The following is a 24,771-nucleotide window of genomic DNA, read 5'->3' on the forward strand; positions in this document are numbered from 1 at the left end:
TCCCTGTACTCCATTGATTCTCTCTAGATCGCCCACCTTTCGCTAATCTTCACGTGATAAATATTCACGTGATATGAGATAGGGCTTCCGAAAACGGTAGGTTAGATGAAGACTCGCTGCTTCCAGCAATGCGAGGTTTCCAGCGGGTATCCATCGTCCGTCGAAAAAGGTTGCGAAAGGTCGGAATTACATCAAGTCTGAGCGAATAGTTATAATTTTGCGATTATTCAGTACAGGATAACTGGAGTGAGCAGGTGTCAAGCGTGTGGAAGATTAGAATACGAGGACTGCGATCGATCCAGGTGGATTCAAGTTTTGGAACAATTTTGAGTTGCAAAATCTATTCGGCTTTATTGCTATTATTGTTGGAGATTTGTTTCGGTTCACTTACCAAGTATTTTGAAGGACTCAAGATGCCATCTCTTCCTTTGATTTACGTTTTTAATGATCCGGATGCCATGGCACCAGCTCTTGCTGATTACGTTTTGTCTGCCCAGACTGCGGCCCTCCAGCGACACGAGGCATTCAAAATTGGGGTCTCTGGTGGTTCGTTAGTTGCCAATCTGAACAAGGCGTTACTAGGAAATCCTGCAGTTGAATGGGGAAAGTGGTATGAGATTAGTGCGAGATGTAGTTTAGGAAGGAGAACAGGTTCCACTGACCGTGATAGGCATATTTTTTTTGCGGATGAGCGATTGGTTCCACTTGAAGATCCGGAGAGCAATTATGGATTATTGAAATCTGGTTTGCTGGACTTGCTACCAGAAGGAACTACGCAGCCAATTGTTCATGGAATTGATTATAGTCTTCTCGAGGATGCTACTGAGGCGGCTGATGGGTACGAGAAAGAACTGATTAAGAGCTTTGCAGCGAAAGGTATGCATGGATGATATGTGAACAACTGGACGCGGGTTATACTTATTGACTTTATTACAGATTCTGTGAGACTACCTGCATTTGATTTACTTTTACTTGGATGTGGGCCGGATGGGCATACTTGTTCTTTGTTTCCTGGCCATGAATTATTAAGAGAGGATATTGCATGGGTTGCACCTATTGAGGACTCTCCAAAACCACCGCCGCGACGAATTACGCTGACTCTACCTGTTGTGACCCAGTCACTTCGGATTGCCTTTGTCGCGACGGGCGGTTCAAAAGCCTCCATTTTGAAAACGGTTTTTGAGGATCCAGATTCGGGATTACCATGTTCGTTAGTTAATGAAGGTGCTCGAGGGAAGGTGACATGGTTTGTTGATAGCGCGGCGGTCGAAGGAGTTGCAGTTCAGAAGAAGGAGTATAAGACGCCGTCATTATAATTTAAGGACGGAGAAAAATTTCTCATGCGAACCTGTTCCTCTGATATATTTTCATTTTATATTTATATCTCATTTTCTTTCTTTGCTTGTTTACGTTGTTTTCGCTTTGCTATTTGAATTGTTTTTTTCGTCGTTGATGAATTGTGCAGGACGCAAAAACTATTGAGACTGTCTGATTGAAATAAGAAGACAATGCGACAGCAGCAAGTTGTTGTGTGGTTATTGTTTTATTGTTGATATATATATATATATATATGTGTATACATGAAGCACTTTTGGTTTATGTTCGAAAGTGCAAATGGCGTTGATTTGTGATTTTTGAGAGAAAGATGGCAAATATATCCTCAACAAGATGTAATTTTGCTCTAGTAGATAGATGGATATTAGAAAGTGCGAGATAATGCAATACATTATTTGAGATTTTTATATTAATGTTTAAGGAAGATGTAAACTAATAACGATGAGTAGTAACTATTATTAACAACTGTGAAACAGGGTAGTCTGAATGTGAAGCGAGGAAGGAGACTTGGAAATGTCTAAAATTACATCATACCCTGCACGCGATCTGCGATGATCCGCAATCAAAGGGACCATAAGCGAACAGTTGTGTTTGAGGTCAAAAATAGATTTCCGGTGGGTATTGGTGGATACTGGCCTCTCTGCATGGGACCAGGGTGATCCTAGGTCGGATTATTTGTGTACAGAGTTCCTAAAGCGGAACGTGCAGAGGGAAAATGGCAGATCAGGCTCAATACAGGAAGTGGAGCAATCGAGAAAACTAAAGCCGAACACAGTTCCAGCAGAAACAACAGGGAGACCGGTTAGCTGGAGCCGAATACGGCTGCGGAATACGACGGGTATTTAAGCCGTGCTGCTGCTGTTCGAACTGACTGATAAAGACAGAGATCCAGGTTTTGGAAAATTAGAGGGTTTATAAATGGACATCTGACTGGATAGTTATGGTGGCAGACCTGCCAAAGAGCAACGGAATATGAAGAATATAACACTTAAGTGAGAAATTAACACTAATTTTATGGGGGCTGTTGAAAAGAGAATCTGAACAGCAGGTTATTTCTCCAACGCCCGTTCCTTCAGCTCTTGTTCCTGCCGAACTGGCCACCTGTTGAAATGGCTGCAAGCGCAACTCCTTAGTGGGCCTTCGGTGTCCTCTCTTCTGGCTACTCTGAAGCGGCTAATTGTACTGCATTAATGAATATGAACCATGAACGAGATTTCAGTCAATATATGTACAAATATTTACATATATATAGTTTAGTATTTTTTTTTTGCTATGCTCCCCGTGATTTCATTTCCTCTATCCGGTTCATCATCTACACCTTCTTACATCATTCTCTCTCTACTTTATATCCGCAGGAACTGCCCATCACGTGCAAACTCATCTAGCTAGCGCCTTCCCAGCTTGTTCCGTAGTGCCTTGCACTGCCTTCTGAGCCACACCAATAGAGCCACTTTCAGGTAGCACCCTAATAATAGCTGTTTACACTTTGCTTGTTTGAGCAGGAAGCGCCACAGCATGCGCCCCGCGTCTCTGGAGCTATGTAAACACTCTGCCGCTCTAAGTTTATAAGGCGCTTTGCCAGCTACAGCAGCAGCTGCTTCTCCTCGACGAGCTCTTTCTGGTGCGAAAAAGTCATATAATTGGCAAAACTTCTTGCTGATAGTTTGATTCACACGTTCTTGAGCTAGCAGTAAATTTGTTCTTATTGCGCTGTATTGTCTTGAATATTTCCTCCTTGGCTATCCTCGAGTTTGCTATCTGCAGCGCGTTTTAAATTAGCTCTCCTTTCCTCCCTCAGCTTCATCATGTGGTAAGTTTTTCGGTTTGGACACGCTCCAGGCTGCCGGCTCTAACACTCTGCAGCGGAATCTTTGGCTACGTCAATTACTACGTCCAGCGATCAAGAAGTGAGATCGTCGACACTGTTCTTAATGGTCGGTTTTATTCCCTCGTCTGGTTTGCGTGCTAGGATATCCGGAAGGCAGTGAGACATTTGCTAATCCAGTGTTCTTGCTTACCATCTCCGATCTCGCCTAAGACTGTCTCCTAATCTTATTTTGTATATCTGCTAAATTTTTGCAGGACTCGCGCGTTTAGAATATCGAGGATACGACTCTGCTGGTCTCGCTATTGACGGTGACAAGCCCGATGAGGTCCTTCTCTTCAAGGAGGTCGGCAAGGTCGCTGCTCTGCGCAAGCTGTATGCTTCTTCTAAAATCAACAATGACCGTCTGTTCGATTCACATGTTGCAATTGCTCACACTCGTTGGGCGACGCACGGAAGACCGTCGCCAATCAACGCACATCCGCATCGTTCAGATCCTAATAATGAGTTTGTAATTGTCCATAACGGCATCATCACTAATTATCTTGCTCTCAAGGCCCTACTCACTTCTAAAGGCTTCGTGTTCGAGTCTGACACCGATACTGAGTGCATTGCTAAGCTTTGCAAATATGTTTACGATTTGAATAAGGACTCCGCTCGTCCTCTTGATTTCACTGCTCTTGCAAAACTTGTTTTACGCGAACTACAAGGTTCCTATGGTCTCCTTATTAAATCTGTGCACTATCCTGATGAGATCATTGCGACTCGTAAAGGCTCGCCTTTACTTATTGGCATCAAGACTGAGCAGAAACTTAAGGTCGACTTCGTGGATGTCGAGTTCCCTGAGCTTCCGGACATCACCGTTGCCAACAACATTCCTACTATTACCACTCCTGAATCTGCTGGTCTGTCCAATTTGACTGTTCCACATCTCATGACCAGCAACTTGCTTATGCCCATGGATGGTTCTGATCTTCGCCGATCCCAATCACGCGCCTTTATTTCAGAAGAAGGCACTCCGATGAACGCCGAGTTCTTCTTGGCCTCTGATCCAGCTTCGATCATCGAGCACACCAAAAAGGTTCTCTATCTTGAAGACGATGATATTGCTCATATCTATGATGGTGAGCTTCATATTCATCGTGTTCGACGTGAGGCTGGTGAGCCTGCTATTAGATCTATCCAGACTCTGGAGATGGAACTCAATGAGATCATGAAAGGCTCATTTGACCACTTTATGCAGAAGGAGATTTTTGAGCAGCCTGAATCAATCATCAATACCATGAGAGGACGTATTGATTTTGAGAAAAAAACTGTCACACTTGGTGGCTTATCTTCGTATTTGGGCACCATCAGACGATGCCGCCGTATTATTATGATTGCTTGTGGTACCTCGTATCACTCATGCATGGCTACTCGCGCTATTTTTGAAGAGCTCACAGAGATTCCCACTACTGTTGAACTGGCGTCGGACTTTTTGGATCGAAGATCGCCTGTATTCAGAGATGATACTTGCATCTTTGTATCTCAATCTGGAGAGACTGCTGATTCGATGCTTGCACTTCAGTATTGTGCAGAGCGCGGCGCTCTCACAGTAGGTATTGTCAACAGTGTTGGTTCAAGTATTTCACGCCAGACCAACTGCGGTGTACATATCAATGCTGGTCCTGAAATTGGTGTTGCTTCTACAAAGGCATACACCTCACAATATGTTGCTCTTGTTATGATGGCCCTTTTGTTGTCTGACGATAGCATTTCTAAGTACGAGCGCCGAACAAGCATCATTGATGGTTTGTCTAAGATTTCCAGTCAAGTAGAGGAGGTTTTGAAGCTTAACGATACTATTCGCGGGATTGCTGAGACCGATCTTGCTCAGCAAAAGTCGCTGTTGCTTCTTGGCCGAGGATACCAGCACGCAACTGCTTTAGAAGGTGCCTTGAAAATTAAGGAGATTTCATACATGCATTCAGAGGGTGTTCTAGCTGGTGAGCTAAAGCATGGTGTTTTGGCACTTGTCGACGCTACGATGCCGATTATTTTCCTTGCAACGCACGATTCGTTATTCCCGAAGGTTATGAGCGCGGTGGAGCAAGTGATTGCGCGCAGTGGGAACCCAATTATTCTTTGTAATAAGGGTGAATCGGCTCTTTCTAAATTGGGAAAGACATATCGGACGCTTGAAATTCCTCAGACGGTCGATTGCTTGCAAGGGTTGCTAAATGTGATCCCGCTACAGTTGATGAGCTATTGGCTTGCAGTCAAGAAGGGATACGACGTTGATTTCCCGCGTAATCTTGCAAAAGCAGTGACTGTTGAATAAGATATTTGGATCCAGGTTGTTTCTAATTTTTGTTTTGTTTTGTTATTTATATTTTTTTGGAACATAATCAAGTTTGGCCGAAGACCGAGTAAACAAAGACTATGAAGGAACGTATTAGGAAAATATTGTGAGGGGGAGCTTATTTTGTATCTTAATTAATAACTATTACTTTATACTCGATTAGGAAATATGCTGCTTAAGTAATTACCAGCTCTTGTCCCGAAGGGCTATTAGCTAAACCTGATACGGCATCATTCTAGCCGCAATGGGCGTCAGTTGGGCGTCAGTTGGGTGGCCAGTTGGGCGGCCCCTCCCAAGTGCTCGCACAAGGCGGAAGGCTGGACAGTCTATATAAACACCGCGGTCGACCCGCCCCGGGCCCGTAGTACAAAGGAGAAGAAAGAAAACCCGTACCACGACCGCACGAGGGAGCTCGCAGCTTAAGATCTGGGACGTGGATCTATTAGTTTTGTTTGAGGATTTCCTGATTTGACTGGCTGTTGTTGGTTCGACTCCGGGCTCAGATTTATTTTTAATTTTGCTTAGATTTGTTGAGTGATCTGATCTGATCTACTCGTAACTCTTTTTTATTGCTGTTGCTGTTGCTATTGCTATTGCCCTTCTCGGGTTGTAGTAATATGGTTATTGCTTGCTGAGTTGGGTTTTGTTGCTGTTGCTTGCTTGTTGGACGCCTGGTACAGTAGACACGCGTCATGTCGAGGTAGGTTGATCAATGCACGAAAATGATCTGTAGTCTAAGAAAAGTCTGCACTGAATTTCGGAATGACTCCGCGGAATTTTAGAAAAATTACTAATATATCCCAGACTAGATCGACTCGTTTCTTTGCTCGACACCGGGTCGACGCAGCTGGTTCGTAATACTGCTGCGGATCAGCTTGCAGACGTTCAGAAGGCGCATCCAGACGAACTCTACAACCTTCTTGGTCGTGTCCTGCCGTATCTGCGGTCTACCAAATGGGATACCCGAGTTGCTGCTGCCCGGGCGATTGGTGGAATTGCCGATAATACAGCGAAATGGGATCCGAATGCGGAACTATCTGGATCCGAGTCTGCAACTCCAAAGAAGCTCAAGTCTGAACCAATAGTTAAGCTAGAAGCCGTCTCTGATTCTATGTTTGTCGCTCCAAATACTAAGGTGAAGCGAGAAAATTCAGATTCCAACATCAAAGAGGAAGATTTAGGACTAGAGAAGAAGCCGATATTACCCCCTCTGCACTCCACTTTCGCTTCTGATCAGTCATCCACAGCAGCTTCTTCTGCAACTACTTCGCCTGAGGATTTACTTTTGACATTTGATACCCTTGACATTGGTATTGTTCTCCGAAATGGGAAAAAACTGCTGGGCAGTGGTGGCAGGGAGTACGACTTCAATTGGGCAGAATTAGATCCTGCAGAACGACTTGCTTTGCAGAAGAGAAATGTCACGGCTCGGTTAGGTCTTGGCGGTGAATACATGGAAGACATAGTATCTGCATCCGACTTTGTAGTTAGTACGCCGCGAACTCCTCTTTCTGCCGGTAATGGCTCTACTCCCACTTTTAAGCCGCCGTTCTCCAATCAGCCAGATGTCAAGACTCCGGATGACGGCGGAATCAGTTCGCGTGCTCGCGCAATGGCCAAACGAAAAGCTCGTGCAGATGCAAAAAATCAAAATAAAATCAGAAATATTGATCTTTCAGCAAGCTCGACTTCTAGGAAACTTTCTGAAACTGCTCAATCCGCCGGTATCCAATCGTCAGCCCAGCAGCAAGGTCAGGATTATTTTTCTATCACTCCACAGTCGCAATCCGATCGCGTCGTAATTGAACACCGCGCTCCAATAAATTCTTCTGAAACCATACAGAACACTAACGCGGCAGGCCAAGTCTGGCCTTTCGAAGGTCTCACGGAATTGCTCATGATAGATTTATTTGATGAGGCCTGGCAAACGCGACATGGTGCTGCAGCTGGTCTGCGTGAAATTATTCGAGTTCATGGCGCTGGCGCCGGTAGGATTTTGGGGAAGTCCAAAACAGAAAATGATGTGCTCAATAAGTCGTGGCTTGAAAATTTGGCTTGTCGCATTTGTTGTGTGTTCAGCCTTGATCGATTTGGAGATTACGTCTCTGATCAAGTCATTGCACCGATTAGAGAGTCAGTGGCGCAGACTCTGGCAGCTTTGCTTGTTCACCTGCCTAGTGACGTTGCTCTCAAGACCTTCTCCGTTTTGTATGATTTGGTTATGCAAACCCAATTCGGACTGGACTTTCCTGTGTGGGAACCGTGCCATGGCGGAATGCTTGGAATGCGGTACTTTGTTGCTGTCCGTAAAGATTTATTGCTGGACAATTCTGCTTCTGCAGGATTATTGGATAAAGTTATTGAATGTGTTTTGCATGGCTTGGACGAGCAGGATGATGACGTGCGTGCTGTATCGGCAGCGACTTTGATCCCAATTGCACAAGAATTTGTTTCTCTCCGCCCAAAATCCGTCGATAAATTGATTACTGTTGTGTGGGAATGTCTAGCTCATTTAAAAGATGATTTAAGTGCAAGCACGGGATCTGTCATGGATCTTCTCGCGAAATTGTGTTCTTTTCCTAAGGTACTAGACCAGATGAGGCAAAACGCGATCGAAGATCCGAACTCGAGCTTTGAAATGCTCGTTCCTAGACTCTATCCTTTTTTGCGACACTCTATCACTAGTGTTCGTAAGGCGGTGCTACGCGCACTGCTCACTTTTTTGAACATTGACGACAAGTTTGATGTGCGTTGGGTTGATGAGAAAGCTTTACGACTTCTGTTCCAGAATTTATTGGTCGAGCAAAATGAGGTATAGTTTCTTCGTTTCTTTTGGAATTTAATGTTGCATTTACAATGATCTGACTAGTTAATAGGATGTTTTAGATCTTTCTCTAGAAGTATTTAAGGCTCTAGCGAGTAATCTAGCGTACCAGTCCGAATCCAAGTTTTCAGAAACCTTTGGTCCTCATGTAGCTTCTTTGTTGGCCCTTATGATGACACCAATTGGAGTTAATCGGAACTCGTTCCCGATGGACACGACTTTATTCTTACGTCCGTCTGGAGTGATGTTTTCTGCGACTGTTCGTAATGGTTCTGCACAGACAACTGGTTCTGCGAATGGTCATTCAACAATTGACGGACCGCTACAGAAGCGCCGTCGTCGCTCCGAAAAGACTGATACGTCGGAGATATTGTCAACTCACAACATTGATAGCCCAGTGTTTTTGGGCGACGTTGAACTCGTTGGAGTGGAGGCTCTCATGAAAATGAAGATTGCGAGCGCCAAAGCACTCGGTTTTGCCATGAGTATTTGGCCCGATGACAATATTCATATTTTTGAAAGCGCATTAAAATCCTACTTGGGTTCGACGACTAAAGTTCCACAATTTTCTACCTCCAGACTTGTGGCTGCCATGATATTGGAGGAGTACGGAAATGGAATTGCACTACGCACTACTTCTGATGGACATGCTAACTTTAAGTCTCAATTCACTCTCACAGTCTCGAACATTCTCAACGATGCTCTGGCAGAATCTGCTAACCGGCCTATGTACCAGGATCTAGTTCCGTATATGAAAGTTGTTCGGATGCAAACCCAATCCCTTTTCAACGTATTTGTTGATGTTGGTCATATATCGTCACACAAGCTTCCTCGACTAGCGGTCGTGGTCAAGGGCGAGCCGGATGCGGGCCCCGATGCTTTTTCGATAGCAGATGCGGAAAAAGTTATTTCCACAGATATTGCTAAACTGAAAAAGAGTATTCAAGCAAGTTATCGTTTTGCTATTGCCGAGCCGTTGAAAAATGCCCAGGATAGTTTGTCGATGTCGATCCAGACAGCTCAGGAGGCAATCGAAATGCGGAATATAAGTATTCTAGCTGCGGTAGCTGGTGCCAATATAGCTCTTCTCGGTTCAAGTCTCCCAAAAAAGCTTAATCCTGTAATCCGCAGTCTTATGGATTCCGTTAAGGAAGAGATTAATTGTGATCTGCAAGAACGATCTGCCGGATCGATAGCATCTCTAGTACAGCGTTGTGCGGAATCAAGAAAAATTGGCGCCGCTGATAAGATGATAAAAAATCTCTGTGCCTTCCTTTGTGTCGACACTTCAGAAGTACCTGAGTTTCATCAAAATGAGATGCTAGAGTCAGTTATATTGTCTCTGCAAAAGGAAGAAGATCGACGAGACCACAAGGATGCCGATAGATATGCGCGTGAACTCGCCAAAGCTCGTATAAAACGGCGCGGAGCCAGAACTGCGCTTGAAATTCTAGCTGATCGTTTTGGTTCGAACTTGTTTACCAAAGTTCCGAAACTACGTGATTCCATGTTATCTCCTCTTCTTGCGCTAAATGAGCCTTTACCAGATAGCATCACTTCTCCTGAGTCGACTCTTGGTCAAGAGCTTGTTGATGGCTTATCAGTGATCCGTGCGCTGATTCCTCGACTAAATGTGAATTTACTCTCGGTATTTACTGAATATTTTACATTAATTAATGCCGCATTGGAATCAAAGTTCTCGGTATTGCGTTATGCTGCTGCGAAATGTTTTTCCACGATTTGCAGTGTGATGAATGTGGATGGTATGGTATTCCTGGTTCAAAAAGTTTTGCCTAAAATTAATGATGCGTTGAACTTGAATTTTCGTCAAGGAGCGGTAGAATGTGTATATCATCTTGTTCACACGATGCAGACTGACATTTTACCCTATGTTGTGTTTTTGGTGGTCCCGATTCTTGGTCGAATGAGTGATTCTGATAACGGAATTCGTCTTTTGGCGACTACGACATTTGCCCAGTTGATTAAATTGGTGCCTTTGGAGGTGCGACAGAATTATGTTTCATTAAGATTAAGATTGTTAATTTACTAACATTACTAGGCAAATATCCCCGATCCGGCAGGATTGCCTACAAGTTTGTTGGAAGGTCGTGATCGAGAGCGCAAGTTCATTTCACAGATGCTTGATCCATCGAAGGTTGAGAACTTTGTGTTACCCGTGGCGATCCGAGCGGACTTGCGCAAGTATCAACAAGAAGGCGTTAATTGGCTAGCCTTCCTGAATAAATATCATCTACATGGAATTCTGTGTGATGATATGGGGCTTGGAAAAACTTTACAGTCTATCTGTATCGTAGCTAGTGATCATTATTTACGCGCTCAGCAACATGCCGAGACAGCTAGTGCTGAAACGCGTCCTTTGCCGTCGTTGATTGTTTGTCCTCCGACCTTGACTGGTCATTGGGAACATGAATTAACTCAATATGCGCCGTTTCTTAATGTTGTGACATACGTTGGGAACCCATCTTCTCGATCTCACATCGCATCTCAATTCGTACAAGCAGATATTGTTGTTACTTCATATGACATCTGTCGAAATGACGTCGATGTGGTCAGTAGTCAGGCTTGGAACTATTGTGTTCTGGATGAGGGCCATATCATAAAGAATGCTCACTCAAAACTCACAAAAGCTGTCAAATTAGTGAATGCTAACCACAGGCTGATTTTATCTGGAACCCCAATTCAGAATAACGTCCTGGAGCTTTGGTCATTGTTTGATTTCTTGATGCCTGGATTTTTGGGGACAGAAAAAGTTTTCAACGAGAGATTTGCAAAGCCAATTGGTATGTCCCGCAATAGCAAAAGCACGTCGAAAGAGCAGGAAGCAGGTGCTTTGGCGTTAGAGGCGCTGCACAAACAAGTTCTACCCTTCTTGTTGCGCAGACTGAAAGAAGAGGTTCTTGCTGATCTTCCGCCGAAAATCATTCAAGACTATTATTGTGAACTGTCTGATCTGCAGAAAGAAATGTATGAGGACTTTGCCAAATCTCAAAAAAGTACCGTTGAGGGTGAAATGGATTCTGGAAAGAAGGAAAATAGACAGCATGTTTTCCAAGCACTGCAATATATGCGTAAGCTTTGTGATCATCCCGCGTTAGTTCTCACGAATAAGCATCCCCAGTATGGCAAGTTAACAAAGCAACTTGCGCGGGAGAAAAAGGATATTCGTGATATATCATTTGCTCCAAAAATTACTGCACTTCGAACTCTGTTGCTTGACTGTGGTATAAACGGTGAACGTGTTGATGACGGTATTGCCCCAGGTGCTGAAGACGTAATTTCACAGCATAGAGCATTGATCTTTTTCCAACTAAAGGAAATGCTAGATATTGTCGAGAATGATCTGTTAAAAAGATTGCTCCCAGGCGTTAGCTATATGAGGATGGATGGAAGTACAGATCCGCGGAAACGACAAGAGATTGTTCAGACCTTCAATGCGGACCCGTCAATCGATGTGCTACTACTGACTACTCATGTTGGAGGGTTAGGATTGAACTTGACAGGTGCGGACACAGTTATTTTTGTCGAACATGACTGGAATCCAATGAAAGATCTTCAGGCTATGGACCGAGCACACCGTATTGGCCAAAAGAAAGTTGTAAACGTTTATCGCTTGATTACACGAAACACGCTTGAAGAGAAGATCATGGGATTGCAACGATTTAAGTTGAATATTGCAAATTCGATTGTTAATCAACAGAACGCTGGATTGGCTACAATGGATACAGGCCAATTATTAGACTTATTTGAAGTGGATAAAGGTTCGGGTAGCGCACCCATGCCTGTTAATTCTGCCAAGACCGCTGAAGAAGATTTGGTAGATGAGCAAGGCCATATTTTGAAGCAAGGTGGTCAGAATGCAACACATGGTCTAGGCGAACTTTGGGACGAGCGCGAGTACGAGGAAGAATACAATTTGGACGCATTTATCCAGACGCTGAGCTAAAACTAGATTTAGACAGACAAATTACAAACAATAGGACGAATTGGGGAAGTGTACGATGGGTATGGAATTATTGCAGTACATGATGTCTGCTTTTGTATATATATTGTACAACTGGTGTATGGACATGGTATATAAAAGTTTCAATTATACTAAAATTCAGCTGTATTAAATATGAGAGGCAAGTGGTTAAAAGGATTTATACACGTGATGGACCTTCAAATCTCTAAGCCTGATTGGCTGTGTTCACATGCCAGTGCGGCGAAAACTATCGGTAATGGGAGAATTGCCATGAAATCCCATTTTTGTAAAGTATTAAAAATTCTCTAAGGAAGCTGCTCTTTCTGGGTCGATTGTGGTTGTGGTTATTGCACGAAATTGCTATTTACTGATTTGTATGATAGTGTCCGCAATAATCATGAATAGCAATTCGTTCCGTGGATGTGTCGCTCTGGTGGGTGCGAGTTGGCGAAGAGCAGTTTTGGGCGGGAGCTTAAGAAATGTCTACTCACCACCATCGAGTACTAACAGGTTCAGATTCAGGTCTAGCGATCGGAATCTAGCTACCGAGGCTACTGCTTCTTCCGAAGAGTCTGATACAAGTCAACCAGAGCTAGAAACAGTGGAGTCAATGCTTGCCCGCATGCCCGAAGAGGATAAAGCTCGTCTGGCTAATATGCGCAACATTGGTATTTCGGCGCATATTGATTCTGGAAAAACGACCTTTACAGAGCGAGTTTTGTACTATACTGGCCGTATTAAAGCGATTCACGAGGTTCGTGGTAAAGATAATGTGGGAGCCAAAATGGATTCAATGGACCTTGAACGTGAAAAGGGAATCACGATTCAATCTGCCGCCACTTACTGTAACTGGGAGAAAATGGAGAATGGCAAATTGACAAATTACCATTTTAATTTGATTGATACTCCTGGACATATTGATTTCACCATCGAAGTCGAACGCGCCTTGCGTGTACTTGATGGAGCTGTGTTGGTTGTTTGCGCTGTATCGGGTGTGCAAAGTCAGACAATCACTGTCGACCGACAAATGCGTCGATATAATGTCCCTCGTATCACTTTCATCAATAAAATGGACCGGATGGGTGCTGACCCGTGGCGTGCAATTGAGCAGATTAACATGAAATTGAAAACCCCGGCTGCTGCTCTCCAAGTTCCCATTGGCCGAGAAGACAACCTGGAAGGTGTTGTAGATATCATCAACATGCGTGCATTGTACAACGAAGGTGAAAGTGGTGAGCGCATTGTTGAAAAAGAGGTTCCGGAAGATTTGAAAGCACTTGCTCAAGAAAAACGGCAATTGCTCATCGAGACTCTCGCTGATGTTGATGATGAAATCGCGGAAGTCTATCTTGATGAACAGGAACCTACCGTTTCTCAGCTCATGGCCGCAATTCGTCGGTCGACAATCCAAAACAAATTTTCTCCAGTTCTAATGGGTTCTGCGTTGGCCAACAGATCGGTTCAGCCGGTTTTGGATGCTGTTTGTGATTTCTTGCCTAATCCTTCCGAGGTTGCCAACATTGCTCTCGATGCCGCCCATAACGAAGCTCCTGTCGCATTACCTCCGTTTTCAAGTCTTCCTTTCGTTGGCCTTGCATTTAAGCTTGAAGAAGGCAGATTTGGCCAATTGACTTATGTTCGTGTATATCAAGGTGTTATGAAGAAAGGCATGACAGTTTTCAACACGCGTACTGGCAAGCGGACCAAATTGTCACGACTGGCTCGCATGCACTCCAATGAGATGGAAGACGTAAGTGAGATCCATGCTGGTGAAATTTGCGCTACTTTTGGAGTCGATTGTTCATCTGGTGATACGTTCACTGACGGCACGGCTGGAGCTTTGACAATGACATCAATTTTTGTTCCTGAGGCTGTTATCTCGCTCTCAATCACGCCAAATTCTCGTGACAATGGTAACTTCTCTAAAGCAATCAACAGGTTCCAGAAAGAAGATCCAACTTTCCGGGTGAAGTTTGACTCGGAGAGTAAAGAGACCATCATCTCCGGCATGGGTGAGCTTCATTTAGAAATCTACGTTGAACGCATGAAACGAGAATATAATGTCGAATGTATTACAGGCCAACCTCAGGTTGCCTATCGCGAGGCTGCATTGTCGTCTACTACGTTCGATTATACGCACAAACGCCAGTCAGGAGGCGCAGGGCAATTTGCAAAGATCATGGGATCACTGTCTGCATTGAAAGACGAAAATCGATTTGAATCCCAAGTTGTGGGAGGCAAAATCTCCGAGAAGTTTCTTGCTGCTGTTCAAAAAGGTTTTGAAGAAAGCTGCGAAAAAGGTCCGTTGATTGGCCACAAGGTTCTCGGTGCACACATGCTTGTCAACGATGGCCAAACTCACGTTGTAGACTCATCAGAGTTTTCGTTTCGAACTGCAGGTTTTTACGGATTTCGCGAAGCTTTCATGAATGCCAACCCAGTCATTCTCGAGCCTGTTATGGAGGTCTCAATCACGGCTCCAAATGAATTCCAAGGCACCGTAATCGGTCTTATGAACAAGCGCAATGCTGTTATAACTGAAACAGAAATCGGTTCTGATGAATTCACCATGATGGCTGAATGCAGTTTGAATGAAATGTTTGGCTTCGCCAGCGTCCTCCGTGCAAACACTCAGGGAAAAGGTGAATTTACGCTCGAATTCAAACATTACGCTCAGGCAAGCCCTCAGCTGCAAAAGCAACTAGTTGCGGAATACCAGCAAAAGCTGAAAGAAGAGAAAAAGTAATATTTAGACTAGAGCCCCCGCTTTTTAGTTCTGTTTTCTAATCTTTGTACAAACATATAAATTTTGCTTCTGTGCATTAATTTTCAGCCTTGGTCTAGATATCTGCAATTCCGTCGTTCTCATTTCATCTTTGTACAGTTCTGGATACGTCAGAAATATGAAAATTGAACAATTTAATGAAATTCAATTGACATTTAAATAAAAAATATTCCGTGAACCAATATTATATTAGTTAGATGCATGTCTATTTATCTAAAGATCATTGCTAGCTCTCGGCTTAGGGTAATATTTTTGATCATTCACCCATAAGTAAGGTTTACAAGCAATTGTCAATCTAAAAAAAACGACACCTGCAGGACTCGAACCTGCGCCTCGAAACGAGAAAAGATATCAAATTTAAACTATTCGAGTCTTTCGCCTTAACCACTCGGCCAAAGTGCCCTCATCTGACAACAATATATTTAGTTTGATTATATACCTAAAGAATAGTCTGATTCTTCCATATAATAAAGTCAAGTAGTTTTAATATTTCTGTAATATTCCACTCTAATATTGCCCCACTGAAACCAATTCTGATCTAATTCTAGTTTTAATAAACCTCCATAGAAGTTCGAGTGCTACGTGCACTCTGGAATCAACTGTGAGAGTGCTCACTTGGCCTAGAATGTCCAGCGGCTTGAACGGCACATCGGTGGTCCGTCCTTGTAGCTGAACATTCTACTTGTTCAATACCTACATCTTAAATTATGAATATTGTGCGGGTCGAAGTGACTCAAGCGCATATAAATATCAAAGGCTCAATTAATGACTAGTAATGACATCTGTTTAATCTTGCAATCCCTTTGTTAAATCAAACCAGTTCCGGACATTTCACTTGGTCTCAGAAATTGTGTCTGATCCGGAAGCACTAAGCTCGATGTCATCTTGGTCCCGAATTTCCTGAGTCTGCCCAGTTTCTTCATCCGCGCTATTTTCTTCCCCGAAAAACTCTTCCACTTCTCGCTCAGTCGTTTTCAGATCGGACATTCCGTACCAAGAAAGGAACCCCATGCCTACAAAAGCTGAAATACAGGAAAACACCATGGCCACTACACCGCGGGTGGTGAAACCGGCCGGCAGATCTTTGGGTTGTACTGCCTCACCCGTGAGATCAAATAGATCGTCAATATTTCCAGCAGCATTTCCCTCATATGAGTATCCGCCAGCACGACAGGCCGCGTAATGGTCCTCAGGAATGCTAAGTTTTTTCTGCATCTCAAGTGGTGCCTCAACCAGGACAAGTGCAAGTCCTTGCTCCAGATGCCATTCAATATGACAATGGAAAAGCCAAACGCCGGGATTGTCAGTTTGAAAACGTAACACCATATAGCCATTTGGTCGAACATATACAGTATCTCTTCTGACAGGATATTTTTGACGTTTTCCTGGACTGCTTGCGTCATAAGTAATATAGTCATCATCCGAGGCCGAGGCTTCTGAACGCTCCACAACCTGAAATGTGTGACCATGAAGATGAAACGGATGCTTACCGGGGTCAGCATTGTTGACGACAATCTCTACTACATTCAAATAGTCAAGAACAAAAGTGTTGGTGTTTGTCCCGTAGATGGTAGCATCTGTAGAATCATTTCCTGACGACATCACAGAATAGAGTGTCGGAACTTGAGGAGCAACATATGTGATGTTGTTGAAAAAAGCGTAGTTGATACCATTATCAAGATTGATCATGGCTACCTGAACGGTAATCGAATAATCAGGTTCCCAGGCAAGTTCTTTCTCATGCGGAACAAGATAAAAATCATCTAAGAAATCCCACTCATCAATAATCTGTGCATCTGGAAAGTCTCCAGACTCGTCATAAGTTATCCAGCCAGTTAAGTTCACGTTAAACGAAGGATCGGTATCCAGCATATCAAGATCAAACGACGTCACGAAGGGATAATTTTTGGAGGTGTCAGAAAGTGTTGTCAGAAGAACGGTATACCGCTGTGCGACAGTAATGTAAATCATGCTAGTCTCGTAAGGTTCAACATAGACACCATCAACTTCAACAACAGTAATGTTATGATCCTCAAACCAAATATATTGCGAAACGAGTGCCCCAATATTTACCAGACGAACTAAGTAAGTTGTATTTGGCTTAACAGACCACTTGAGATTGATAGTGTCATTCTGAAGACCGTAATCTGGAATAGGTTCGGCACCCGTAGGATTGGCAAGAGTCAAAAATTTGTTTGTAGACAGCCAGGCAGTCGAGTCGTGGTACCAATCGCTGACTGTCAGATAAGACTCCTCGTCGTAATTTCCAGCAAATGGTTCATCCGAATCATGGATAATAAAAAGACCACGCAAACCATCAGGATACTGAGATGTATAATGCGAGTGATACCAGTAAGTGCCGGCCTGCTCAACAGTAAAGTTATAGACGAAATTTGACCCAGCCGGAATAGGACACTGAGTAACGTAAACGGGACCGTCCATCTCGGCAGTCCCATTCTGGTAAATACCATGAAAATGAAGAGAAGTCGGCTCATCAAGTTTGTTAGTGACATTAATGATAATACGGTCATGGATGTCACATTCTAAAAGTGGAAGGGGCCATTCACCATTTATTCCTATAACTTGTCGCTCAAACTGTTCATCAGGGTTCCTCGACAACCAGCCTATTTCCCAGTCTCGCTGAACTAGTTTCGCTGAGACAGCAGTAATAAATATCGCTGTGCCAGCAATATAATGGATAAATGAACGCATGAAAAACTTTTAGGATCAATCCAGAAAAGATCAAACTGAGAGAAAGCAAAAATTCTTTAGAGATCATGCAAAGCTAAATTGCTCTATTTTGGGTTCTCGTAACTTGAAAGCACTTCTTGGCTAAAAGTTAAGCCACACAAGTAATGCATTTCCAACAGCAGTATATCCCATCATGATAAACTATCTGAAGCCAAATCAATTTTTTTCAGTTATTTGTGAAGAATTTGATCGTAATATTCTTCGCTAATCTTTGAAGATATATTTGTCGGATAAAACACAGAGTCAGAGCAAATTACATCTGTAGAAAAATATGATAATAAAAATTGAACGAATGAGATGAGACCAACGCTGTATTTTGCTACTCTGAAAGGTCAGTGCAATGATGATCAACGCAATTATGGCCATAAAATAATTCAATGCATTTCACTGAACCGGTCAACAGACTTGAGAGTTACAGAGACAATCCAGTAAAAGGGAAGTCTGAAGAAAGCTAGCAGACAATCCATGAACAATCGTAGAGTTTGAGTGCTCTCTGAGTTGAAAGCGGAAATAACACGAATGCCTCCCTTCACTTAAATGGCCATAAGAGTAAGAGACTGCCTAATAAATACTAGGCTCCAGTACCTTATAATAGTCTTCAGTAACTAAGAAGACTGGAGAAGTTAATGGTTCATGTCTCACGTATGATCCACTCTAACATTGCAGTTCTGAATATAAGCAGAGTGCAAAGTAGAAACGGAACTACTTACTCAGTGATTTCATAGAAACGAGGAACTTGTACAGCTCATCGGATCCAGGAAATTTGATACTTATTCCTCAAAAATATTTCAATCCCTGGATATTAGGTGTCATATCCATTGTTACTTCGTAATGTAGGAATATTGACCGATTAGACTGTAGCTGTTGGAACAGAATTATGGACAGAAGTAGAGCATTTCTAGCTTACTCTAATCGGTAATCTATTTGATGATGAAAGCAGCACACTCTCGGCAAGGAATCCTCCAGATGACCCAGAATCAAGTCGAGTTATTACGATGGTCGTAATAGCTTTCCTTAAATCGAAGGATCTCAAGAAATTGAAGGGTTTTATGATCTAAAATCTCGAATACGATAAATAAAATTCCTACGAAAGCTTGCACCTCCCTTGCTTTAGACGATACTACTAGTAAAAGGATCTAGATCGCCCTATTGATGTGGAACCTTGCGTGGAGCCGCAAGACAGGCGCTACCATTTTTTCAAGCCGGTGTTGACTGTCCGAAAGACGTTATCTATGAACTGGGAGAATCAGATAACGCCATCGATCGGCCCCCTCAGTGGGGGCTGACAATCTTGTTAGGGTATATTTCGTAATGAATATATTTCACTTGGCTGACGAATCTTGGAGATTGCAAGTTTTTCGACTTGTATTACATTAGAGAAGATTAAGAATGACTTGTGATTTGGTATTGTAACTTGGTGCATAAAACATTAAAAGTGTTCGAAAATTTATGCAAATGATTCGATGACCCTGGAATAATATGAAGATGTGATATTTTAACGATTATTTGTACAATCTACTTTGGAGAACAGCTAAATTCTTCACTATAGATGAGGGGATATCAGGTTGATACCTATTCATTTTTTTCATAAAATATTGGTAGAAATCCGCAAAAAAAGATGCAAGAGTACCGAGGGAGTTTAGTCGGCCATAATTTCCATTATGCCTCAAAATGCCATATTCCGTCTGAGTTTTATAACTTTTTTACTCTAAAAACAATTCAAATAATAAAAAATAAGCATAAGCATAATCAGTTTAAGGTGTCAAGTTTACTGAGTCTCGTGGAGTGCAGTCTACTTCTCCGACCAAGCCGCCATGCTTGAGGAGGCTTTGTAAAACTCAATACTTTCCAGTCTTCAGATTGATCAAACTAATCAGCATGATCTGTATGACAAGATAACCCGGCTAACATTTAGTCTGCAATCAATCGAAAGTCAGAGAGTAGTCTGGACCGCTCTCACGGACATAGAGTAATGAGAATTCTAGTCTCTCAAACGTCAAACCAATTTAATGGAAAAATACATATTCGCGACGTCATAATTTGTGAATAATATTTCCGGAGGTTTTTGCTGGCGGTAAGAGGAATTTCAGTAGAAAGTTTCCAGTTGAAGCCTCTAATCCCAGGACAGAGAGAACAGGGAGCGCCGGACTTCCTATTTCGGGTGCCGATTTGTTCCCACAACAATAGACTAGCTCTTTGTTCTAGTTGGGAGTCATCGTCGTCATTGAGAGTCGCTCCCACTGCTCTCGGATATAACCAAACTAGAGGGGAAATGTTTTTCCTATTTTGTTAAGTGAGCTCTATTTCCACAATTACATCATCAGATTGACTCGCACATAGCTACTCTGCATTACTCGAGAAGTAGTAAGATTACCAACTATTTGAACGAATATAAAGTCTCTAAAATATCCCTACAACCTTCTGATTGTAAAATATTCTCATGGACGCCGGACAGCAAAGTTCATTCTCATAGTCTCAATTATTCTCGCCTGCTACTTTTCCCTCGCTTTTCTCATTTATATTTTTTACTTTGCTATGCAGTCTTACTTGCAGTATCGAAGCATCAAAAGCTGTGTTGACCGACACTGTACTCATATTTCCCATTCTGATGCTTCGGTCGACAAGCCGGAGAAGTATATTCTTTCGTGCGCCAGGCGTCTGGAACGAGAGCCGACTGACGAGCCTGTCAACTTTAAGGAAAATGATGTTTACCTTGTCGGCTGGGATGGACCAGATGATCCTTTGAATCCTAAAAATTTCTCCTTCGCGAAGAAGATACGGACTACTCTCCTAGTTTCGTTGATTGCATTTGTTGTCACAGCAGCAAGTGCGACAGATGCTCCTGTCTTGAAGCAGGCTGCTAAAGACCTCCATGTGTCCGAGGTTGCAGAAAGTTTAGCAACAGGTTAGTTCCCTGCATTTATTTAAAACAGTAGATATCCTAATTTGAACTCGTCAGGCTCATTTCTTCTCGGATATGCAGTCGGTGCGGTCTTTGCAGCACCATTTTCGGAGGCGCTGGGACGAAATCTCGTCTATATAGTGACATTGTTTTTGTTTGGTTTGTTTGTTATGGCTTCAGCATTGGCCCCGAACTTTGGGGCACAAGTCGTACTTCGTTTCATTGCTGGCTTCTTTGGGTCTACTCCGCTCGTGTGCTCTGGCGGTTCGATAGCTGACTTGTGGAATCAAATGGAGAAAACTTATGCCTTTCCCTTATATTCAATCACTTGTTTTGGTGGTCCAATCGTAGGTCCTGTCATCACTAGTTTCATAGGTGTTAGCCATCTAACCTCATGGCGCTGGGCTGAATGGATGAACGTATTCATGACTATTCTAGCTTGGCTAATTGTTTTTTTCTTCATGCCTGAGACGTTTGGACCTTTGTTATTAAAATGGAAGGCAGCTGAGATTCGAAAGCAAACGGGTCAAGATCATTTTAAAGCTGAAATTGAAGTTTCGCATCGGTCGCTGAAGGCACGTCTCAAAGTTGCATTTACTCGTCCGTTTCTGATGGCTTTAGAGCCGATTATAATTTTAATGGCGCTCTATCTGACGGTCTTATATATTGCGCTGTTTACTTTTTTAAATGGCTACTCGTTCATCTTTGGAGACACGTATGGTCTTGGACAAGGTCTAACAAATATTTGTTTCCTGGGACTCGAGATTGGTATGTTATTAGCAGCCTTCTTAGTATATCCAATCTGGAGAATCACCAAACGAGATCTCGAGAAAGCTCATAGCGAGGGCCGACGAAGCATTGATCCCGAGGTCCGTTTGTGGTTTGGAATGCTTGGTGGCTCTATTTCAATTCCAATCGGATTATTCTGGATGGGATGGACAGACTACGTAAGTTATAATAACATATCATATTTATTTTTTCTGACGAATATTTCTAGGCGAGCGTAAGTATATGGTCTCCCTTAGTCGCATCAGTCGTTTTGGGCTATGGCATTGTCTGCATTTTCACCTCTGTGTATATGTACGTGATCGACTCATACGAGATCTATGCTGCTTCGGCTCTTACTCTAGTCACATTTATGCGTTATACAGTTGCTGGAGGTATGACTGAAGTTGGAATTCCCTTTTATAAGAACATGGGCACTCACTGGACGTTGACAATCATGGCTTGTCTTACCGTTTTGCTTGCTCCATTGCCATACGCTTTGTATATCTGGGGCAAAAAGATCAGGTCCTTTAGTAAATATGCTGTTGGCGATATTTAGTAATTTGAGACTTTGTAAACCGCGGTGTTTAATTTTACATTAACTTTACCATTATTATTTTATAAAGAGATCGACTTTTGAAGAGCAGTTGGTAGTGTAACCCTACTCCGATACGTCTTGAACCCCTTGTATATTTCTCCTCTTCGATCGTCAAGTTTCGACGGGTAAGATCAGATCAGATCAGCAGAAAGTTGAAAGCTTTTATATGTACAGAAATAGTGCAGTAATGAAGCAAATATTAAGAGTTCAGCGCAGTTGTTTTTCACGAGTTACTGATATATTCATTTTTCGGCAAACAATTTCCTGCAGACTCTTTCATGGATCAAAGAGTCAGGCTCGGGAAGGTGACGATGTATACGTTGTAGCGGCGACCAGAACAGCTATTGGAGCGGTAGGCTTATATCTGAATGCACTGAACTATACTCATATCGTAACAGAGAGATGGCCAGCTGAAAGATTTTCACCCCGTGGCATTAGGTGCGCATGTAATCCGCACCGCGATCATGAAATCAGGATTGCGAGACCCGACTGAGATCACAGAAGGTTTCATTGGTCATACATTTGGAGGGACTATTAATATTGCAAGACATGCCATGGTGGCTGCTGGTTTACCACTTACAGCAGATGGAACGGGAATTTCCAAGTCTTTCTCATCGGGGCTGAAGGCGACAATATTAGCTGCTCGAAGTGTCAAGAGCGGGGAAATGAATCTAGCCATTGCAGCAGGAATGGGAAGCGGATCATTTTCTGACAAAAAGTCACCTGGATTTAGTCGACAACTTGATCAGTTCAGGTGTGTATCGTTTGAGTTTGTGAGAGTTTTATAGGACGTTGCTAACTGGATACTAGTGACCAATCAGAGAAACTATCACTTGTCTACGGCATCTCTGAGGAACAGGCAGAATTATACTACATCAATAGCCTGAAACAATACCAAGAAGCGCAGGAGGAAGGACGATTCACATTCGAAATTTCTCCCATTCCAAATAGACAGGCATCTAGTGTTAGCAGGCTACAAGAAAATGACAGTAACGAAGATGGTTTGGACTCAGAGGAAACCTTGATCAAAGATGACGAGTTGCCTGGGATTCCCTTAGAGCCTGACTTTCTCACGAATTTTGATTGCGACGGAGCGGCAGCAGTATTGCTTGCATCGGAGTCTCGTCTTGATGCATTGGAAGATGACTTGATTCGGCCAATCGGGAAAATTGTCGCTTTCTCAGAAGGTATTGATCCGAATCATAATGGGATAACTTCGGCAGTCAGTATTGGAGTTAAAAATATTTTATCAAAAGCGCGAATATCTGCGGATGATGTTTCTCGATTCGAAATTAGCGAACATTCGGCGGTGGGTGCGCTGGCCAGTCTGCATCTACTGCAGGAGCTTGGGATACCATCAGAAAAGGTTAACAGCAAGGGAGGATCCCTAGTATTGGGTGAAATTGAAGGCGGTTCAGGGATACGAATGCTAGTTAGTCTGTTATACAGTCTGAAAGAAGGGGAACTAGGAGTAGTTGCAACCGGTGATACTGAGGGGGGAAGCTCAGCGATCCTCATTCAGCGGACATGAAGTTTGTGCATGTCCAGCTCGTAACCTTTGGAAGATGTATGATGGATAACGTATGGTCGAATGGTTGTTTCGGATACACCCGGGTATCAACTAAATTGTCGACATGGCCGTATCAGAAATACGAGATGACTCCGAACTCGGAGAGTCGATGGATTCAATAGCGAGACTCGCCTTTATGGCTTAGTCTACACAATATAACGGCCATTAACGAATAAGTTTTCCGCTTTAGGGTGATTACTTCTATTGTGGACTGAAAAGAAGCAAATGCTGTCAACGAACAGTCTTGCATAGCTCATGGCTGCTGAAGTAGCAGATTAAGAAGCGTCAATCTTGACTGCTCGACACGCTATGTAGAGCTCTAAGAGAATACTTTGGAAAGAAAGTTTTTAGTTCGCGTATAACTAAGCTGATGAAATTTTACAACTCTACTCAATTAAATGTCATAAAATTCCGCTTTTTAAGCAGCAAAATTGATCAGACACAAATTCAGCGAAATCAGGCAAAGGCATGGCCAATGTCGGCTCTGATAACGCAATCTCTGGCCGGCCCGTCGACATTTTCACATACTTCGCCTCTAGGTGGCTAAGCGGCGTCATTCTCGTGTTACTAAGCGCAGAATAGCCCATGAGAAACCCAATTTGATATAAAAATTATGAACTGGACTGCGAAAAGTGTAGCACTAATTTTGATTGAATCGAAAATTATCAGATTTTCAATTTCAGCTTGAAATTCACTTTTCGTTTAAACAAGCGTTTTTTTCTTTCTTTTATTACAGGGATACCGCTGTTCGCTATACACTCAAAGACAAATACACTCGTGGGCACGCGTTTGACCCTGAACAGTAGCGCGACAGAGACGCGACTGCTAGCATCTGATTGGCCGAGAACCTCCACCGCCCCCTTGCGCTTGTCCTTTGCAAGTCTTTCCTCAATGTCTTTCCTCTGTAGTATGTTTTCGGCGGGCAATAAATAGAAGACCTAAAATGTTTAATCCACTACGTCTGACGCCGCTCAAACGACGATCATCTCGAGTATATTTCTGTATTGTTTGTTGATGGTTGGACTACAGTTCTAAAGCTGACTCTACGAAAGAACTTCCTACTCAGGATTCGGCTAGATTGCACTCAAAAGCG

General features: G+C 43.0%; 7 protein-coding genes and 1 non-coding gene across 8 annotated transcripts; 6 read left to right on the forward strand and 2 right to left on the reverse strand.

Moving 5' to 3' along the window:
• The first annotated feature begins 137 nt into the window (after positions 1-137).
• Positions 138-1,793, forward strand: V1516DRAFT_669850 (uncharacterized protein). The gene is made up of 3 exons (XM_066921255.1): positions 138-610; positions 671-876; positions 937-1,793. Exons 1-3 carry the CDS (start codon positions 414-416, stop codon positions 1,314-1,316), a joined length of 783 nt encoding a protein of 260 aa, XP_066780437.1. The 5' UTR covers positions 138-413; the 3' UTR covers positions 1,317-1,793.
• Positions 1,794-2,920: 1,127 nt separating this feature from the next.
• On the forward strand, positions 2,921-5,663 carry V1516DRAFT_669854 (uncharacterized protein). The gene is made up of 3 exons (XM_066921256.1): positions 2,921-3,145; positions 3,199-3,269; positions 3,418-5,663. The coding sequence occupies exons 1-3, from the start codon at positions 3,141-3,143 to the stop codon at positions 5,478-5,480; spliced, it is 2,139 nt and encodes a 712-aa protein (XP_066780438.1). The 5' UTR covers positions 2,921-3,140; the 3' UTR covers positions 5,481-5,663.
• A 93-nt stretch (positions 5,664-5,756) lies between these two features.
• V1516DRAFT_706060 (uncharacterized protein) lies at positions 5,757-12,519 on the forward strand. Its single transcript, XM_066924157.1, has 4 exons — positions 5,757-6,201; positions 6,306-8,313; positions 8,378-10,327; positions 10,385-12,519. The coding sequence occupies exons 1-4, from the start codon at positions 6,194-6,196 to the stop codon at positions 12,287-12,289; spliced, it is 5,871 nt and encodes a 1,956-aa protein (XP_066780439.1). The 5' UTR covers positions 5,757-6,193; the 3' UTR covers positions 12,290-12,519.
• On the forward strand, positions 12,520-15,396 carry V1516DRAFT_669857 (P-loop containing nucleoside triphosphate hydrolase protein). The gene has a single exon (XM_066921257.1). It carries the CDS (start codon positions 12,684-12,686, stop codon positions 15,051-15,053), a length of 2,370 nt encoding a protein of 789 aa, XP_066780440.1. The 5' UTR covers positions 12,520-12,683; the 3' UTR covers positions 15,054-15,396.
• Position 15,397: 1 nt separating this feature from the next.
• Positions 15,398-15,494, reverse strand: V1516DRAFT_t8. Its single transcript has one exon. It is a non-coding gene; the product is annotated as a tRNA-Ser (tRNA).
• Positions 15,495-15,568: 74 nt separating this feature from the next.
• Positions 15,569-17,893, reverse strand: V1516DRAFT_669858 (multicopper oxidase-domain-containing protein). Its single transcript, XM_066921258.1, has one exon. It carries the CDS (start codon positions 17,802-17,804, stop codon positions 15,924-15,926), a length of 1,881 nt encoding a protein of 626 aa, XP_066780441.1. The 5' UTR covers positions 17,805-17,893; the 3' UTR covers positions 15,569-15,923.
• Positions 17,894-20,110: 2,217 nt separating this feature from the next.
• V1516DRAFT_710132 (major facilitator superfamily domain-containing protein) lies at positions 20,111-22,224 on the forward strand. The gene is made up of 3 exons (XM_066924236.1): positions 20,111-20,748; positions 20,803-21,692; positions 21,743-22,224. The coding sequence occupies exons 1-3, from the start codon at positions 20,379-20,381 to the stop codon at positions 22,067-22,069; spliced, it is 1,587 nt and encodes a 528-aa protein (XP_066780442.1). The 5' UTR covers positions 20,111-20,378; the 3' UTR covers positions 22,070-22,224.
• A 71-nt stretch (positions 22,225-22,295) lies between these two features.
• On the forward strand, positions 22,296-23,639 carry V1516DRAFT_617588 (thiolase-like protein; the record flags this gene model as incomplete). Its single annotated transcript, XM_066919371.1, has 3 exons — positions 22,296-22,460; positions 22,507-22,877; positions 22,919-23,639. 3 exons carry the CDS (start codon positions 22,296-22,298, stop codon positions 23,637-23,639), a joined length of 1,257 nt encoding a protein of 418 aa, XP_066780443.1.
• Between the last annotated feature and the right edge of the window lie 1,132 nt (positions 23,640-24,771).

This window comes from Lipomyces oligophaga (genome assembly GCF_038497815.1).
Source record: "Lipomyces oligophaga strain CBS 7107 unplaced genomic scaffold V1516scaffold_1, whole genome shotgun sequence".
Taxonomy (NCBI): Eukaryota; Fungi; Ascomycota; class Lipomycetes; order Lipomycetales; family Lipomycetaceae; genus Lipomyces; species [Lipomyces] oligophaga.

Coding starts and splice junctions, on each gene's coding strand:
- V1516DRAFT_669857 (XM_066921257.1), top strand. CDS start 12,684: ATGATAGTGTCCGCAATAATCATGAATAGCAATTCGTTCCGTGGATGT.
- V1516DRAFT_706060 (XM_066924157.1), top strand. Junction 8,314..8,377: donor TATTGGTCGAGCAAAATGAG/GTATAGTTTCTT, acceptor ACTAGTTAATAG/GATGTTTTAGATCTTTCTCT. Junction 10,328..10,384: donor TTAAATTGGTGCCTTTGGAG/GTGCGACAGAAT, acceptor TAACATTACTAG/GCAAATATCCCCGATCCGGC.
- V1516DRAFT_669858 (XM_066921258.1), bottom strand. CDS start 17,804: ATGCGTTCATTTATCCATTATATTGCTGGCACAGCGATATTTATTACT.
- V1516DRAFT_669850 (XM_066921255.1), top strand. CDS start 414: ATGCCATCTCTTCCTTTGATTTACGTTTTTAATGATCCGGATGCCATG. Junction 611..670: donor GCAGTTGAATGGGGAAAGTG/GTATGAGATTAG, acceptor TGACCGTGATAG/GCATATTTTTTTTGCGGATG. Junction 877..936: donor TAAGAGCTTTGCAGCGAAAG/GTATGCATGGAT, acceptor ACTTTATTACAG/ATTCTGTGAGACTACCTGCA.
- V1516DRAFT_669854 (XM_066921256.1), top strand. Junction 3,270..3,417: donor CGTCGACACTGTTCTTAATG/GTCGGTTTTATT, acceptor AAATTTTTGCAG/GACTCGCGCGTTTAGAATAT.
- V1516DRAFT_710132 (XM_066924236.1), top strand. CDS start 20,379: ATGCAGTCTTACTTGCAGTATCGAAGCATCAAAAGCTGTGTTGACCGA. Junction 20,749..20,802: donor TGCAGAAAGTTTAGCAACAG/GTTAGTTCCCTG, acceptor TGAACTCGTCAG/GCTCATTTCTTCTCGGATAT. Junction 21,693..21,742: donor GGATGGGATGGACAGACTAC/GTAAGTTATAAT, acceptor GAATATTTCTAG/GCGAGCGTAAGTATATGGTC.